This window comes from Candoia aspera, chromosome 2 (genome assembly GCF_035149785.1).
Source record: "Candoia aspera isolate rCanAsp1 chromosome 2, rCanAsp1.hap2, whole genome shotgun sequence".
NCBI lineage: Eukaryota > Metazoa > Chordata > Lepidosauria > Squamata > Boidae > Candoia > Candoia aspera.
In genome coordinates this window covers 255,831,660-255,848,727 of record NC_086154.1, presented here as the reverse complement: position 1 = coordinate 255,848,727, position 17,068 = coordinate 255,831,660, and the positions used below count along the sequence as shown (strand labels likewise).

Genomic DNA, 17,068 nt, shown 5'->3' with positions numbered 1-17,068 from the left:
CCAGCAAAGAAGGTTGCAAATGGCAATCATGTGACCACAGGAATGCTGCGGTGGCCATAAGCAGAAGGACCGGTTGTAACTGCCACTCATTTAGTGCACCATTGTAGTTCAAATGGTCACTGAATGAGGGTTCATTAAATGAGGACCTGCACACACACAAAAAATCTCTGCTATCTTGTTTTGTTTTTTTTCAGAATGGCAACAAAGACAGCTCCCTGGACATGTTGGGGACAGATATCTGGGCAGCCAATACTCTTGAATCTTTCAGGTAAGTCTGCTTTCACTTTCTGTTCACTAACCTGATTGATATTCTGGCTTGCAACTGGTAATGTCAAAGCATTCCACAATTAAAGCTCCCCTTCCTTCCTTCCTTCCTTCCTTCCTTCCTTCCTTCCTTCCTTCCTTCCTTCCTTCCTTCCTTCCTTCCTTCCTTCCTTCCTTCCTTCCTTCCTTCCTTCCTTCCTTCCTTCCTTCCTTCCTTCCTTCCTTCCTTCCTTCCTTCCTTCCTTCCTTCCTTCCTTCCTTCCTTCCTTCCTTCCTTCCTTCCTTCCTTCCTTCCTTCCTTCCTTCCTTCCTTCCTTCCTTCCTTCCTTCCTTCCTTCCTTCCTTCCTTCCTAGCTTTTCAATGTAGTAAAGGTATACAGAACAAACTAAAGCAAAGAGTGAAAATCAGAATTAAAGAAAGAGATAAGAAAATGAAAACATACAATTACTGTATGTCCTCTGGCCTTCTTTCTACCTTCTTTCTTTCTATCTTTTCCTCAGCCTCCGTCCTTTTTTAATCCCCAAATCCAATTATTTTTTGTGAGAGAAGCAGGATCAGGAGCCTAGAAAAGTGGGATAGAAATCCAAATAATATTGGATTTGGACTCTGGGCAGCGTACAGTATTAAAAACGGATAAAAAACCAACAACAGTGTCCAAAAGGTAACGTGACACAGAAATTTGGCATATTCTCACATGACAGGAGTACTGTGGAGGACTCCACCATCGGTTTCCTTGAAGACAAACCAAGTCTGAAGGGCTTTGTTAATTAAGGCCAGGCTGGGGGCCACACAGATCTCAGGGGGAATGGGGTTCTAGAGGGCTGAAGCAGCAACAGAGGAGTCCTGCTTCTGGGTTCCAGCAAATTGTAATGGTCTGTGGGAATGACCTTGGGAGACAGGAGGGAGAGTCGCAGACTGGACATCCGGCATGTAAAAGGTATCTCAGCCCACAGAAGGAGGGAGGGTGTGGGAAGCATTTCAGAAGGGACCCCCCTAGTTTTCTAGAGAGTAAAAGGAAAGGAGGGGAGAAATACTTTGAGTCTTGCAAGATTGATGTTAGCCCTGCGATGTAGTCCAGACAAGAAGCACAAACAGGAATACTAGCTCTATCTTTATTGTAAGGTTACATTAACAGAATCTTGGAATTCTGTTGCCTAATATTAATACCTTAGTTGTGTTGTGTTGTGTTGTGTTGTGTTGTACTGTATAGTATAGTATGGTATGGTATGGTATGGTATGGTACAGTATAGTATTGTATTGTATTGTACTGTATTATATTATTATTATTATTATATATAAAAAAAAGTTACCCATCCCCCCCAACCACCCCTGAGGTGGCTGGAAGCTGTGAGGGCCCTCCAGAGTGAATGAGAGACTCTCCCCCAGGGTGAGAGACGAGAGGGGGAGTCTGGGCGTGTGTTTGTATACAAGAGCACTCAGCCCCTGAGTGAGAGACGGGGTGGGTGAAGAATGAATGAGTGCCCCCTGTTGAGCAGTGAGAGAGTTCGAGGGGGGGCATAGTGAATGGAGGGGTGAGGGTTGGGCTCTGACGGCGCCGAGAGCGGAAGCTGGTGCGCCGGAGGGCCTACCATCACCCTGTGGGAGATTGACTGTGAGTAAGGATGTATGAATGGAAGGAGGGAGCCCTACTTAGAGCCAGAGACTCCCAAGGTCCAGGAATGGGGGCTAATGGATCAGGAGTCACTGGGGGCAACATGGCAGGGCTCATTATTGAGGTGGTGACGGGTAGGGGACGTTGTGGCGGGAGCCGGAGGGCGGACCATCTTCGGGGAAGACGCCCCCGGTGTTTGTTACCGGTGGCGTGTTCCGGCCCTCTGCGCTCAGACCCAGGCCCTGGTCAGCAGATCCATAGGGGCCCTGGTTTCTGGCTGCTGCTTTTCAATGCCAGGTCAGTTAATAACAAGGCCCCCCTCATATGTGACTTGATCACTGAGGAGGGGGCAGACCTGGCATGTATTACCGAGACCTGGCTGGGCGTGGAAGGGGGGGTGCCCCTTTCGGAAATGTGCCCGGCTGGGTTTACGGTATGGCACCAGCCGAGATCCCAGGGCAGGGGAGGAGGGGTGGCTGTTGTCGTCTGAGAGTCTCTTGTGGCCTTCAGGGGCCCTGCTCCACAAGTGGCTGGTTGTGAGACCCTGTTCTTCAAGTTGGGTTCCCGAGAACAGTTGGGAGTGTTGCTGCTGTACCAACCTCCCTGGTGCGTGGCAATCTCCCTGCCTGAGCTGCTTGAGGCCGTCTCAGGGCTGGCGGTGGAGTTCCTCAGGCTTATGGTTCTAGGGAACTTCAATCTGCCATCCCTGAGGCATGCCTCAGAGGCAGCTCGGGAGTTCATGGCTACCATGGCAGCCATGGGCCTGTCCCAGATAATTCGGGACCCAACTCGAGACAGTGGTCACACCCCAGACTTGGTTTTCTTGTCAGAGCAGTGGCAATGTGATCTGAGGGGAGAGATAGATCTGTCCCCATTGTCATGGTCAGACCATACCCTGGTGGCCCTGAGATTCTCTTATGCCACCCCCCTCCGCAGGGAGGTAGGACCCATTCGATTGGTCCGCCCTTGGCGACTGATGGACCCGGTAGGGTTTCAGAGGGAGCTGGGGGTTATACCCGGTGATCTGCTGCACGGTCCAGCAGAGGCCCTAGCTGCAGCCTGGAATAGGGAGGCGGCCGGGGCCTTGGACAGGATTGCGCCTGTGCGGCCTCTCTTGTCTCATCGAACCCGGCACTCCCCGTGGTTTACGGAGGAGCTGAGGGTGCTGAAGAGGGTTAAGAGACGCCTAGAGCGCCGCTGGAGGAGGATGAAGACTGAATTCGACCGAACAAAGGTAAAAGCTGCCATTAAGGCCTACCTTGTGGCGATAAAAGCGGCAAAACGTCAATATTTCTCTGCTCTTATTGCATCTGCAGAATGCCGCCCGACGGCCCTGTTTAAGATCACTCGATCCCTTTTGGGGAAGGTGGGTTCAGCAACCCACCTACAGGGCCGTGCAGAGGAATTTGCTGAGCATTTGCAGGACAAAATCGCTCGGATCCGCTCCAAGTTGGACTCCAGGCGTGATGTGTGGTCTGGAGAGATACCAGGGGAACAGGCTTACCCAGTCATCTGGGAGCAGCTTGATCCTGTTGGACCTGAAGAAGTGGACAGGATCCTGTGGACAGTAAATGCCACCACATGCCATCTAGACCCGTGTCCCTCCTGGCTAGTAAAAGCAGGCCGGGAGGTCACATGTGGTTGGGTCCATGCGATGGTTAATACATCCTTGGGAGAGGGGGTGTTTCCGGCGGCCTTTAAAGAGGCGTTGGTACACCCCCTCCTCAAGAAGCCATCGCTGGACCCTACTGTTCTGGACAATTTTCATCCAGTCTCCCACCTCCCCTTTTTGGGGAAGGTGGTTGAGAAAGTGGTGGCTTTGCAGCTCCAGAGGGTCCTGGAGGAAACGGATTATCTAGACCCCTTTCAGTCAGGTTTCAGGCCTGGTTATGGGACGGAAACGGCATTGGTCGCAGTTATGGATGATCTCTGGCGGGAGCGGGATGGAGGCAGTGCATCCATCCTCGCTCTCCTTGATCTCTCAGCAGCCTTCGATACCATCGACCATGGTATCCTTTTGGGGCAGCTCAGGGAGTTGGGGGTGGGTGGCGTAGTCTTACGCTGGTTCACCTCCTTCCTCCAGGGCCGATCCCAGTCGGTGTTGATAGGGGAGGAGAGATCGGCCCTGCGGCCCCTTCTTTGTGGGGTGCCACAGGGATCAGTACTCTCCCCTCTCCTTTTTAACATCTACATGAAACCGCTGGGTGAGATCATCCGTCACCATGGGATGAGGTATCATCAGTATGCTGATGATACTCAATTGTATATCTCCATCCCGGGTGAAATAAGTGATGCCGTGACCACCCTCTCCTAGTGTCTGGGGGCTGTGGGGGCCTGGATGGGGAACAACAGGCTTCAACTGAACCCTGGTAAGACCGAGTGCTGTGGGTTAATGATTCTTCTGTATCCGGGACATTAACATCTCTGGTTCTGGATGGGGTTGCACTGCCCCAGACAGACCCGGCGCGTAACTTGGGGGTCTTCCTGGACTCACGGCTCCTGCTCGAAGAGCAGGTGGCAGCCGTGGCCAGGAGAGCCTTTGTGCAGCTACGTGCTGTGCACCAGTTACGCCCCTTCCTGGACCGGGAGGCCCTTCGAACAGTCACTCATGCCCTTGTTATCTCTCAGATAGACTATTGCAATGCGCTGTACATGGGGCTACCCTTGAAGAGTATCCGGAAGCTTCAGCTGGCCCAGAATGCAGCTGCGCAAGCTGTTTTTGGTGCCCCCAGAAGAGCACATGGAACACCACTGCTGTGCGGGCTGCATTGGCTACCAGCCTGCTTCCGGCTCCAATTCAAGGTGTTGGTTATTACCTTTAAAGCCCTACGTGGCACGGAACCAGTTCACCTGAGGGACCGCCTCTTCCCCATTACATCAACCCGTCCCATCCGATCGTGCAGAGAGGGCATGCTACGGACCCCATCTGTAAAATAATTTCATCTGGCGGGGTCCAGGAAGCAGGCCTTCTCCACAGTAGCTCCCACCCTGTGGAACATGCTGCCCCCGGAGGTGAGATTGGCCCCACCGCTCCTGGCCTTTCGGCGGAGTCTGAAGACCTGGTTCTGCCGCCTTGCTTGGGTGGAGAGGGGAATAGAGTTACATGGGGATGGTTGTTATAGACCACTCCTCCCACACTTGGACTGTTTTAGATCTTTCATCGCTTGGATTTGTATTCTTTATTTTTGTTTCTACTTATAATATTTTTATTGTATTTTATTATTCTGATGGTTTTAATCACTTGTTGTAAACCACCCAGAGGCCTCCGACGGGAGGAGATGGGCGGGGATAAATTAGATTGATTGATTAATTAATTAATTAATACTTCATACATAAGATATACCATTAGATATTAGAAATGCAGGTTATTACATAATTCCTTTAGTGATGTAGTATGAAAGAAAATATTCTTCGTTCAACACAACTGTTTTATTCATATGCAGAATTGATGACTAAATTAACTGCTTTAAACACGTTTTATTTATTTAATTATTTGCAGGGCTTTCTATGCCACCCCAATTGATGCCAACTCTTGAGTGCCTTACATACCCCACTTTTGTAATTAAGATTAAAATTTGCCCACTCTGTAATAAATAACATAATACAAGCACAGTTGATCACCAGAGAGGGATAAAATGATTCTAGTTAACCCCCACAAAAAAGGGAAAAGTTCATATTTCCACCCCTAAGGTCTGCTGAAAAAAAATGATGGGATGGCTTTTCTAAGACTCAGCCAGGGGAGCCACAACTTGAAAAGCCCTTGCTCCATTTGGTTGAGGCTCAACCACCATAATTAGCTGTAGTTCACTGAATCTGCAAATAGAGCTGGGAAACAGAGACCTGTTTTGAGTGACAGGAATTGAATATATGCATGTAAAGCATGTGGTCTGCTTTTCCTGCAGCCCTTACTTGGTCTTGATACCTGAAGGATCAGTTTTGGCCATGTGGCCTCACCTACCCCCTTCATCTATCACAGTGTTTCTCAACCTTGGCTACTTTAAGATGGGTGGACTTCAACTCCCAGAATTCAGCCTTGCTGGCTGTAGAATTCTGGGAGTTGAAGTCCACCCATCTTAAAGCGGCCAAGGTTGAGAAACACTGCTCTTTCAGAAGAAGCTCCATATTCAGATGCTATTTGAGAATTCCACGACTTCTCTGAATTCCATCGCTCTTTTTTAATTCACATTTTGCTCTGTCAGTCTTGCCATCATTTCAGTTCCATTTTGTACATCTCCATCTACTGGTGGGAACATCAAAGTATTTTAATAAATGCCGTAATAATTCAGCTTTTTTTTTTAAAGGACTAATACAAGTATAATTTTGTTTACTCTCAGATGAGCCAGTTGTGAAGGCTGGAACAAATTTACAGTGTAGACCAGCCTTTCTCAACCTTTTGACCCTGGAGGAACCCTTGAAATGTTTTTTCAGGCCTTGGGGAATCCTTGCACATTCAGGCTCAAATATGAGCCAGAAGTTACAAATTTATTATATTTGTTTCATGGGTAGGCTTGTATAGATGCTTTCACAGTGTTCTTAAACTAAACATAAAGAATGAAGCTTACCTCTTTAAGGTGAAGTTGCCTGAATTTGAAATAATGTTTTCAATAAATTGTGATCTCCCAGGAAATGCCTCATGACCTCTCGTGGAACCCTAGGGTGCCACGGAACCCTGGTTGAGAAACCGTGGTATAGACATTCTCTTGTCCTGATTCCTACTCTGTTCTTCACCAAGTCAGAGGGCCTTGTACAGACTGCCAATCTTCACTTCTGTAGCCTGGATGGTTTATTTGACTGTCCCCACCCCCAAAATACAGCCTTATATTAGTTTGCCCAATGCTCCCGATTCCCTGTTAAACACCGTTTCATTCCAGATGTTCAGTCTTTCACCCTTTCTATCTCTCCATTTTCTTCCCCCAGCGGGGCCACCTGGGATTTGCAACCAGAAAAACTTGACTTCACGCAGTTCCACAGAAAGATTCGCAACGCCCCCAAGCACCCTCTTCCACAAATAGACAGGGAAGGGTAAGTATCCTGTTCATATGAAAGTAACAGAGATCAAAACGCAAGAAGCTGGCTTGCATAGCCTGGTGCCTTCCCTGGCTTTGCAGGTGTGCTGGAATTTACCTCAGAATCCTCAGCCATCAGGTAGGAACCAAATTGGGGACCATCAGAATGAACCCTGATTGAAAGGCAGAAAGTCACTTGAACATTTTCTGTGATAATCGTTCAGGGTGCCTCTTTCTCCAGTATTTCCCTGTGGTCCCCAAATGACTTTTTTCAATGGTTTTCAGAAATCACAGCACCACAGTTCAATAGCAAACCACTGAGATTTCTTGCCATTCCGGGGTAGAAAGTGACAGTGAACAGGGTATGAACCTTTGGGCTTGACACAACTAAGAGAAACCCAACTTCTTATGGAAAGCCAGGTCATTTCCCTTCAGATAATATTATAAAATTATTCAGTGTTCCAGCAGTACAATTTTATGCTTCTCTTTTCCATTCTTCTCTCCTCAACGGATGCTTCCACTTTTCTGAATCTTCTCAAAGTGTTTAAGAGAAGAAAGTGTCAGCTTTGTAAAAAAAAAAAAGTTATGAATTCTGGATTCTTTCTTGGATACATAGAAAGCATTCGTTTTCAGTAACGAACTGGGTAGAGGGAACTAAGGCTCAGAATGCACATTTTACAGTATGAGATGTTGACTAATCAGTTTGAATCTGAAGTCCTACTAACAGTTGCAACTTCTGATGTCCATTCACATGTTAATGTTTTGATTCGGTGTAAGTATTACCAAACACAGACCAGTTTGTTCCACATCTTGGCCATTTTGTGTATAATTTAAAATGAAGATAATAGGGAATATTTCATAAATCTCTTTCCTCCTATTTTTTTTAACCGGGGGAGGGGAAAAACCCCAAGAACCAAAAGGCTTTGGAGAAAAATGTTCTTCCTACCCAAATTTGTCCTGGTTTTTTTTCTGGGCCTCAATATTCCGAGCCACAATTTCACAGTGCTTGAGTGAGCTACGTTGGCTTGGGGTTTAGGAACTGGAAACACTGTGCTGTGTAAATATGAAATGTGAAGCTTATCTTGAGGAAATAACAGTTTTAGATTCCCACAAGTCTTTATGTGAAACTGAAAAGCTGGGGGAGGGTAGCCATAAGGATACTTGCAAGAATAGGCAACCTGTGGCCTTGCAGATGTTGATGAACTACAACTCCCAGCATCCCTTGGAAACCTGGCAAAGAGTGAGGGATCCTGGTAGGGTTACAGGTTGCATACCCTTGCAAGCATCCTGCCATCCTAGGAACAAACAACACAAGAATAAAAATTAGAATCCAGAGAAGAAGAAGAGAAAAAATGCTAGTGGTCATTATTTGTCCTACATTTTGAGAAAAACTAGCCAGATTTTTTTTGTCCATGTCAGCTGTAAGTACGTGTGCAGTTCATTCAGGCAAGCTTCTCTTGATCCATTTGTCTATCCCTGTTTTAGAATTGGCAAAGGAAAATGTGAAGAAGAAGAGGGAATCAACTTAAACGACATTGGAAAAGTTCTCCCAGCCTGGCAAGTAAGTTGTTTCCCCTAAACCTGTCCACCTAGAATCTGAATGCTTGTTTAATGGAACATCTGTGTGCCTAAAACAGTGTTTCTCAACCCTATCAACTTGAAGATGTGTGGACTTCAACTCCCAGAATTCCCCAGCCAGCAAGGCTGGCTGGGGAATTCTGGGAGTTGAAGTTCACACATCTTCAAGTTGATAGGGTTGAGAAACACTGGCCTAAAGGATGTACATGGGCCATTCAGCCCCCAAATTCCATTTGCCCCTGAAAAGATACAGGGTTTTCTGATCCAAACCTTCAATATTTTTCAGTGTTCAGTTTGTGCATAGATGCATCACTTTCTAACAGAGACACCTGCAAGGAAAGGTCAAAGGGGAGCAAAGGATCAAACAAGTATTGTACCATCATGCCACAAGCTCCACCCCCTTTCTGTGTACATCGGTACGATGCTCGGGTGGTCATTCTGATCAAAGCATCGGATCCTGTGGTTACTTTCACTTTCCGAGATATGCCTGGACTGGTGAAACAGTGTTATGTGGGAGGCTGCTGCTACACGGCTTCCATTTTTTGCCACGGTTACACAGGCAAATAGGAAGTCGAGGTTACTTGACTTGTCCTTTTAAACTCTACAAGGAGACAACTCCAAGGCAGGTTTCAGTGAAGTGATGGCTCTGACAACTGCCGTTCTCTCCACTCCCCAAAATGTCTAGCTTTATGGAGTGTAAGGTTCTCTGTCCGATTCTATGAAGCCAATGTGGTGGGTTTCCAGCTTGAAGCTTTCTCCTTCGTATCCCACAAAGATTAAAAAAAAAATCAAGTGGATGGAAGAAACTTTTGGAAGGATACCAAAGATGTGGTGTGGTCCTCAGAATCCTTCCAAATTTTGCCACCAAATTTTAACTTTAATCCTTCCTATTTAAAATGTTGATATCCCACTTCTCTCCAACAACCTGAGAGGCGGCTTTATACATGGACTTCACCAGATGGACAACACCGAAATCGGATCGACTACATCCTTTGCAGCCAAAGGTGGCGGGCATCTGTACAGTTGGTAAAAACAAGACCTGGAGCTGACTGTAGTTCAGATCACGAACTTCTTCTTGCACAATTTAGGATCAGACTCAAGAGATTAGGGAAGACCCACAGATCAGCTAGATATGAGCTCACTAATATGCCTAAGGAATATGCAGTGGAGGTGAAGAATCGATTTAAGGGACTGGAGTTAGTAGATAGGGTCCCGGAAGAACTATGGACAGAAGTTCGCGACATTGTTCAGGAGGCGGCAACAAAATACATCCCAAAGAAAGAGAAAACCAAGAAGGCAAAGTGGCTGTCTGCTGAGACACTAGAAGTAGCCCAAGAAAGAAGGAAAGCAAAAGGCAACAGTGATAGGGGGAGATATGCCCAATTAAATGCAAAATTCCAGAGGTTAGCCAGAAGAGATAAGGAATTATTTTTAAACAAGCAATGCGCGGAAGTGGAAGAAGACAATAGAACAGGAAGGACAAGAGACCTCTTCCAGAAAATTAGAACCATCGGAGGTAAATTCCAGGCAAAAATGGGTATGATCAAAAACAAAGATGGCAAGGACCTAACAGAAGAAGAAGAGATCAAGAGAAGGTGGCAAGAATATACAGAAGACCTGTATAGGAAGAGTAACAATATCGGGGATAGCTTTGACGGTGTGGTCAGTGAGCTAGAGCCAGACATCCTGAAGAGTGAGGTTGAATGGGCCTTAAGAAGCATTGCTAATAACAAGGCAGCAGGAGACAACGGCATCCCAGCTGAACTGTTCAAAATCTTGCAAGATGATGCTGTCAAGGTAATGCATGCTATATGCCAGCAAATTTGGAAAACACAAGAATGGCCATCAGACTGGAAAAAATCAACTTATATCCCCATACCAAAAAAGGGAAACACTAAAGAATGTTCAAACTATCGAACAGTGGCACTCATTTCACATGCCAGTAAGGTAATGCTCAAGATCCTGCAAGGTAGACTTCAGCAGTTCATGGAGCGAGAATTGCCAGACGTACAAGCTGGGTTTAGAAAAGGCAGAGGAACTAGGGACCAAATTGCCAATATCCGCTGGAGAATGGAAAAAGCCAGGGAGTTTCAGAAAAACATCTATTTCTGTTTTATTGACTATTCTAAAGCCTTTGACTGTGTGGACCATAACAAATTGTGGCAAGCTCTTAGTGGTATGGGGATACCAAGTCATCTTGTCTGCCTCCTGAAGAATCTGTATAACGACCAAGTAGCAACAGTAAGAACAGACCACGGAACAACGGACTGGTTCAAGATTGGGAAAGGAGTATGGCAGGGCTGTATACTCTCACCCTACCTATTCAACTTGTATGCAGAACACATCATGCAACAAGCTGGGCTTGAGGAATCCAAGGCTGGAGTTAAAATCTCTGGAAGAAACATTAACAATCTCAGATATGCAGATGATACCACTTTGATGGCTGAAAGCGAAGAGGAACTGAGGAGCCTTATGATGAAGGTGAAAGAAGAAAGTGCAAAAGCTGGCTTGCAGCTAAACCTCAAAAAAACCAAGATTATGGCAACCAGCTTGATTGATAACTGGCAAATAGAGGGAGAAAAAGTAGAAGCAGTGAAAGACTTTGTATTCCTAGGTGCAAAGATTACTGCAGATGCTGACTGCAGTCAGGAAATCAGAAGACGCTTAATCCTTGGGAGAAGAGCAATGACAAATCTCGATAAAATAGTTAAGAGCAGAGACATCACACTGACAACAAAGGTCCACATAGTTAAAGCAATGGTGTTCCCCGTAGTAACATATGGCTGTGAGAGCTGGACCATAAGGAAAGCTGAGAGAAGGAAGATAGATGCTTTGGAACTGTGATGTTGGAGGAAAATTCTGAGAGTGCCTTGGACTGCAAGAAGATCAAACCAGTCCATCCTCCAGGAAATAAAGCCAGACTGCTCACTTGAGGGAATGATATTAAAGGCAAAACTGAAATACTTTGGCCACATAATGAGAAGACAGGACACCCTGGAGAAGATGCTGATGCTAGGGAGAGTGGAGGGCAAAAGGAAGAGGGGCCGACCGAGGGCAAGGTGGATGGATGATATTCTAGAGGTGACGGACTCGTCCCTGGGGGAGCTGGGGGTGTCGACGACCGACAGGAAGCTCTGGCGTGGGCTGGTCCATGAAGTCACGAAGAGTCGGAAGCGACTAAACAAATAAACAACAACAATCCCACTTCTCAGTTTAAAAATCCTGAAGCAAATTAATGTGGCAGAAGGGGGGGGGAAACCCTATCAAATAAATTGGGACAAATCATTCAGCTGTCATTCATCTGATTCAAATTAATAGGTGTAAGTAACACATACAGTTCCATTCCTTCTTCAGACCACTTCATGGCTTGATCTGGAGGAGGAATGATAAGTTCTTCACACTTTTGTAAATTAAACTAAATTAAACTCAGGTGAAGTTAAATCAATCTTAAGAGCCTTTGTGCAGCCCTGCCTTCCAGTGTTCTAGGGGACCAGCAATATCTAGACCTTAGGAGCAGAACAAAACTATAAGTGTATTTATTTTTATGCCAGATTTCTGTCATGATTTCCCTCAAAGAATGCTTGGAATAGAAGTTGCAAGTTGCCTTGTGAATTCTCTGTTTAATGAACCCTTCCCTCCCGTGCATTACTACAATTCCCAGCGTTCTCTTCTGGGCAAGAGTGATGATTGTAAAGAGTTTGGGGCTACAGTCCTGTGCTCAAACATTGGAAGTTGCATTCCAAATCTCTTGCACAGGCCTGTAATGATCTTTTCAGGACTATCATTGCTCCACCTTGTGGCCATGAATGGACATGGCAGCCATCTGCTGAAGTTCTGACAAAAAGTAGAGACCAATCGAAGAGAATATTTGTAGCTCAGGGTTGGACTGTGGAGTCCTTGGTGCTCTCTGAGCCTGGTTGTTTTCTTGCAGACGTTTCATTGCCAGACTAGGCAACATCTTCAGTGTTAGAAGGGAATGGGGTATTGTTCTAAATATCGTTCATCAAGTCCCAGAGTATTAAATAAGATGTGAAATTCAGCTTATTGGGGACATCATCTTAAAACCAAAGCCAGGCAAGACAAAACTTTTCTACTTCATATAGTTGCAGGAAACAATAAATGAACCAATTCAGCAACAAACTCAATAGCCAGCAGGTTCCTTCAATGAAGCTTCCTAAAACCAAGACATCACTCTGCTCTGGATAATTCTTTCTCAAGAATAGGAGCTTAAATAAAACATAATGGCAGCATATAGAACAAATTAAAGCTGATGCCTTTGTTTTTTCATGCTTGATTTCATTTATGGTGAAGTTTTTAACCATCACTGTCCTGCTGGACCCCCGCAGCAGCTTTTGATTCTCTCAACTATGGTATCTCTCAGGGTGCGGGAAGGGCTGGAAGTTGGAGGCACCATACTGTGGTGGTGCTGCCTTGTCCTGAGTAGGTGGATCTAGCTGATTTTTGCATGGGGAGAGGGAATAATTCTAATTCCCAGTCTCTCATGGGTAATGTAGTTCACTTTTCATGGAGCTGCCCTTGAAGACTGTACAGAAACTTCTGCTGGTGCAAAGTGCAGTAACATGCACCCTCACCAAGCTGTGTGGCTGCTGCCATATAATACCATTAGTTCAGGAGTAGCACTGGTGACTTAGTGTTTCTTAGTGCAGTTCAAGGAGCTGTTTGTTTGTTCCTCCCATATAACTTCTGTCCATTCCATCCAAGACCATAGAGAATGCCTTCTGAAGGTCCCCACAGGAAGGGACCCAAAATCTGTCATTCTGTGTGGGGTTTCCCTCCTCCACAGTACCTTGCCTGCTCAGCTGAGAGTCAATCCCATTCTTGTGGCCTTCCTGAAGTTGTAAAAACGCAGCTTTCTGGAAGGCCTTTTGGACTTGATTCTGTTGGAGCTGCTGATGCCAGAAATGAAACTTCCATTACTTCATGATTGATTGTTGATCTAGTAAATTTTATTGCATGTCATTGTTTTTATTTTATTATTTTGTGTTGGCTTCATTGTTGCCCTTGCATACCACTTGGAGTCTTTAGATGGGTTATAAATTTCATAAATAAGTATATAAATAATAGTAGGGATGCAGATAACATTAAACTGGGATGGGTAGAAGACAGAAGCAAGATCCTTGACAGGAGTAGATGGCCCCAAACTAATCAAACAAATTTAAATAGGAAATAGCGTGGTGCTTGGCAGAAAAGTTCGGGATGTATAAATATAGGATGGGCATGTAATTCTAAGCTTTCTTACCCTTGGATCAGGCCACATCTGGAATATTATGTCCAGTTCTGGGCACTGAAGTTAAAGAAGGTTGCTTATAGACTAGAATTGGGGGGTGAAAAGGTGAGGAGAAGGTTCTAAGTCTTGTGAAGAGAAGTTGAAGGCATTGTTGATGGGTCAGGCAGCAATGTGGGAACTGAACTGTTGGCATTGGGCAAGAAGGGCAGGGCTTAAAACAACAAGAGGGTGCTCAGTGACACTCACGAGTGTCCTTCAGACATTGTGCTTTAATGTTTGTGGATCAGCGTGCCAAGACTCTTCTTCTTTAGATAAGAATAAGTGACCTCAGATGAGCTATTTAACATTCAGCTGCCTTTTGAACTCTAAAGGTCTTGAAGAGCTCAACTTCTGGGGTCTGTGCTAGCAACATTACAGAAGAGGTTTTCCTGTGTTTTCTTCGGGGATTTTTTAAAAACTTTCCAATCTAGCCTACGTTTCTGGCTAGTAGTCTCCCATCCAATTCTTACCGGATCCAACCCTGTTTGGCTTTGGAGACCAGGCATGGTTGACTGAATGCTTCTGCCTATTTAAACTTCAGCATAGATCATGTATAGAAGTTCTAATGAAAAGAGGCAAGGATTGAATAATTTGTAGGCTAACAGAATCTAGAACAAGGAAAGTGGAAAGTCTTGACGTTTCTGAGATGGAGGAGCTATCATCCAGTTCTCAGCGGCCTGTTAATCCTGTGTAAGAGGCTATAAAGCTGGAAATAAAATCCTTATGCACTGAAACTGGGGTGTCAATGCTCTGTATCCTAGCAGATTCCCAGACAGTAATTGTCTATGTCCTGAGGATTTATTTTGTTTTATTAAGAATGGGATCCGGCCACCGTTCAGAATTTCACCACATGGTGGCCAAGCAGAAGCAATCCAGACCCTCACAAGGTGATACAGTATAAGCCCAATGTGCCATATGCAGCCCAGATCTGTATGGCCATCTCATTATTTATTTATTTTTTTTTTAAGTCCACATTTCTAGGTGTAGCTTCTGATGTTAAGTTGCTTCTAATTACAAAGAGGGGGGAAAAAAACTTTCAGGTTGTCAATCACCCAGAGATTTAGAAAGATAAAGATGGTACCATACTACCCTGTAGGAATATAAGTCCTAAACTGCAAAGGGTTTAAGTAGCTCTGCATTTTTTTTAAAAAAAAAGAGGCTGGTGTCATTCCTTATGGCATTGAAAAAGCCTTCAGATTACTGGGCACTCCATCTGTGTCACAGAGATAGAAGCATTTCAAGGCTTCAATGGGATCAGCTTTGTGTAGGTCACCTCTTTTGGGCTGAAATAAAATGGAAGGAGATTCAAGGACCTCACATTCTGGTCTGCCTAGAATGGTGGTGGCTGTGAGTTCCCCTTGGCTGAATGTTTTCCAACAAGGGCTGGCTGGTGGGTTTCTCCTCTTCAGGAGATTTGGCTGAAGAAACCCAGTTCTTATTGTCCCTTACCCCCAACGCCATCAAGAGATTTTTGTTGTTACTGATAGCCAGAAGAGGGCAGCATATATTCAGATTTGATGGGGCACAGTTATCAATTAAGAGAAGGATGTGTTCAGTTCTACTAATCATGCAGTGCAAGAGAAATGAATGTGCCTTGAATTATAGGTGGGTAGTATACTTGTGCCTTTTTTAGCAGTGAAAAGGATGCAAAAAGTTCAAGAAAACAGCCAAGTACAATCGACGTAGTCTAGGTTGGGTCCATCTACAGAAACTATCAAGAAGCCCTTCCAATGGTCTGGTTCATCCAGGTGCAGGCCTTGAAAGAGCAAATTGCAATTATGAGTCATCAAGGAATCTACACTAAACTTCTGGGGTCAATTAGAGAGGCAAAGATGCAAAGGGGTTAGGCCACATCATAACTTTGACGGGGCTGAGATATTCTTTTTTTTTCCCCCAAAGCTTGAGTGGGTGAGGGTAGATTTTTTTAGTTTTTTAATTCTGTTAGGTTGGCACAATTTTTATATGTCTCCTGCCTTAACTTAAAAAAGTTTGGAATTTGATGGTGTCATCAAAAGGGGCTCCAGAAACCGTGGAAAGAGATTTGTGCATCACGTACATTTCTAGAGACTTATATTGTCCATCCTTATTTTACATCTTGCATCTCTTTTAAGTATCCATCAAAGATAAGCTGTTTTAAGTATCTGTCGAAGATTAAGTTTGTCACGCTGAGTTAGGCATCTCTATAAATCCATTAAATAAACAAATAAGTAAACTTTATCTAAAATCAAAATATGCACATGCAATTTGCATGCATATATCCTGCAGGGTCACAAATGAAAAAGCAAGCAAAGACCCTTGTTGTTTTTCAGTAAACATTAATTGGCAGACTAGGGTTGGCTCCCTATTGCATGCATGCATGCATTCATTCATTCATTCATTCATTCATTCATTCATTCATTCATTCTGAGGCACCCAGAATCAATTTTCTGTGAGATGGGAAGCAATACAAGTTTGATTGATTGATTGATTGACAAATAAATAAATACATTCAAATTATAGCCTGCCTCAACCAGACACTTTTTGGTGGCTTCAAGGTATACATTATAACAAATATCTATGGTAAATTCTAACCCTAAAATCCAACATGAACAGAAAACACTAACCTAGCATAAAAATAAGAATGGTGCAGTGGTTAAAATTAAGAGAAACTTCTCCAAAATAATTCAGTTTTTAGTAACTTCCTGAAAGCCAGAAGGGAGGGTTGAGTGTGATCTCCAAGGGCAGGCCATTCCAGAGCACCAGCACCACCACAAAAAAGTAGCACCTCCTAGCCTCGCCTCCCATCATCTCCCAGAAATGTGGTACCACCAGCAGCCACATGATCTAATAAGACAGGCTGATTCTGGTTGGAGCAGGTGCCCTGCAGATACCGAGCCATGAAGGATTTTAGAAGTCAACACAGGCACTTTAAATTGTGTCTGACAACCTATTAGCAACCAGGGCAGGGCCTGCAAAATTGGGCTTATATGCTCCCATCACTGGGAGCTAGCGAGCATGTGGGCTGCTGCAGTCTGGACCACCTGCAGTTTCTAAATAGTCCTTAAGGACGGCCCCATGTAAAGAGCACTGCAGTAGTCTGGCTGGCTGGTGATGAGGGCATGAATTACTATAGCCAAGTTCTCCTGCACCAGGTAGGATCACAATTGCTGCACCAGGCACAGCTGGGCAAAGGCTGCTGTTCCAGCAGAAGCCACGAATTCAGAAGGGTCCCCACATCACAACCTAACAAACAGTGCCTGCCCATCAGAGACAACACTAGTATTAGTAGAAAATCCCAGGACACAAACTGCAACTCCATTTTACTGGGATTGAGCTTCAGC

At 45.0% G+C, this 17,068-nt stretch overlaps 2 protein-coding genes across 3 annotated transcripts in view; one reads left to right on the top strand and one right to left on the bottom strand.

Annotated features, from left to right (window-relative positions):
• The window catches only part of SMAD7 (SMAD family member 7), a 290,040-nt gene that overhangs the window by 101,687 nt on the left and 171,285 nt on the right, over window positions 1–17,068 (bottom strand). The gene's annotated exons all lie outside the window — the stretch shown is intronic.
• Window positions 1–17,068, top strand: part of CTIF (cap binding complex dependent translation initiation factor) — a 152,203-nt gene that overhangs the window by 49,442 nt on the left and 85,693 nt on the right. For both annotated transcript variants that reach the window (XM_063295840.1, XM_063295839.1), the window contains 3 exons: window positions 195–268; window positions 6,795–6,899; window positions 8,369–8,444. In XM_063295840.1, coding sequence (XP_063151910.1) covers window positions 195–268; window positions 6,795–6,899; window positions 8,369–8,444 — 255 coding nt within the window. The remainder of the gene's footprint in view (window positions 1–194; window positions 269–6,794; window positions 6,900–8,368; window positions 8,445–17,068) is intronic.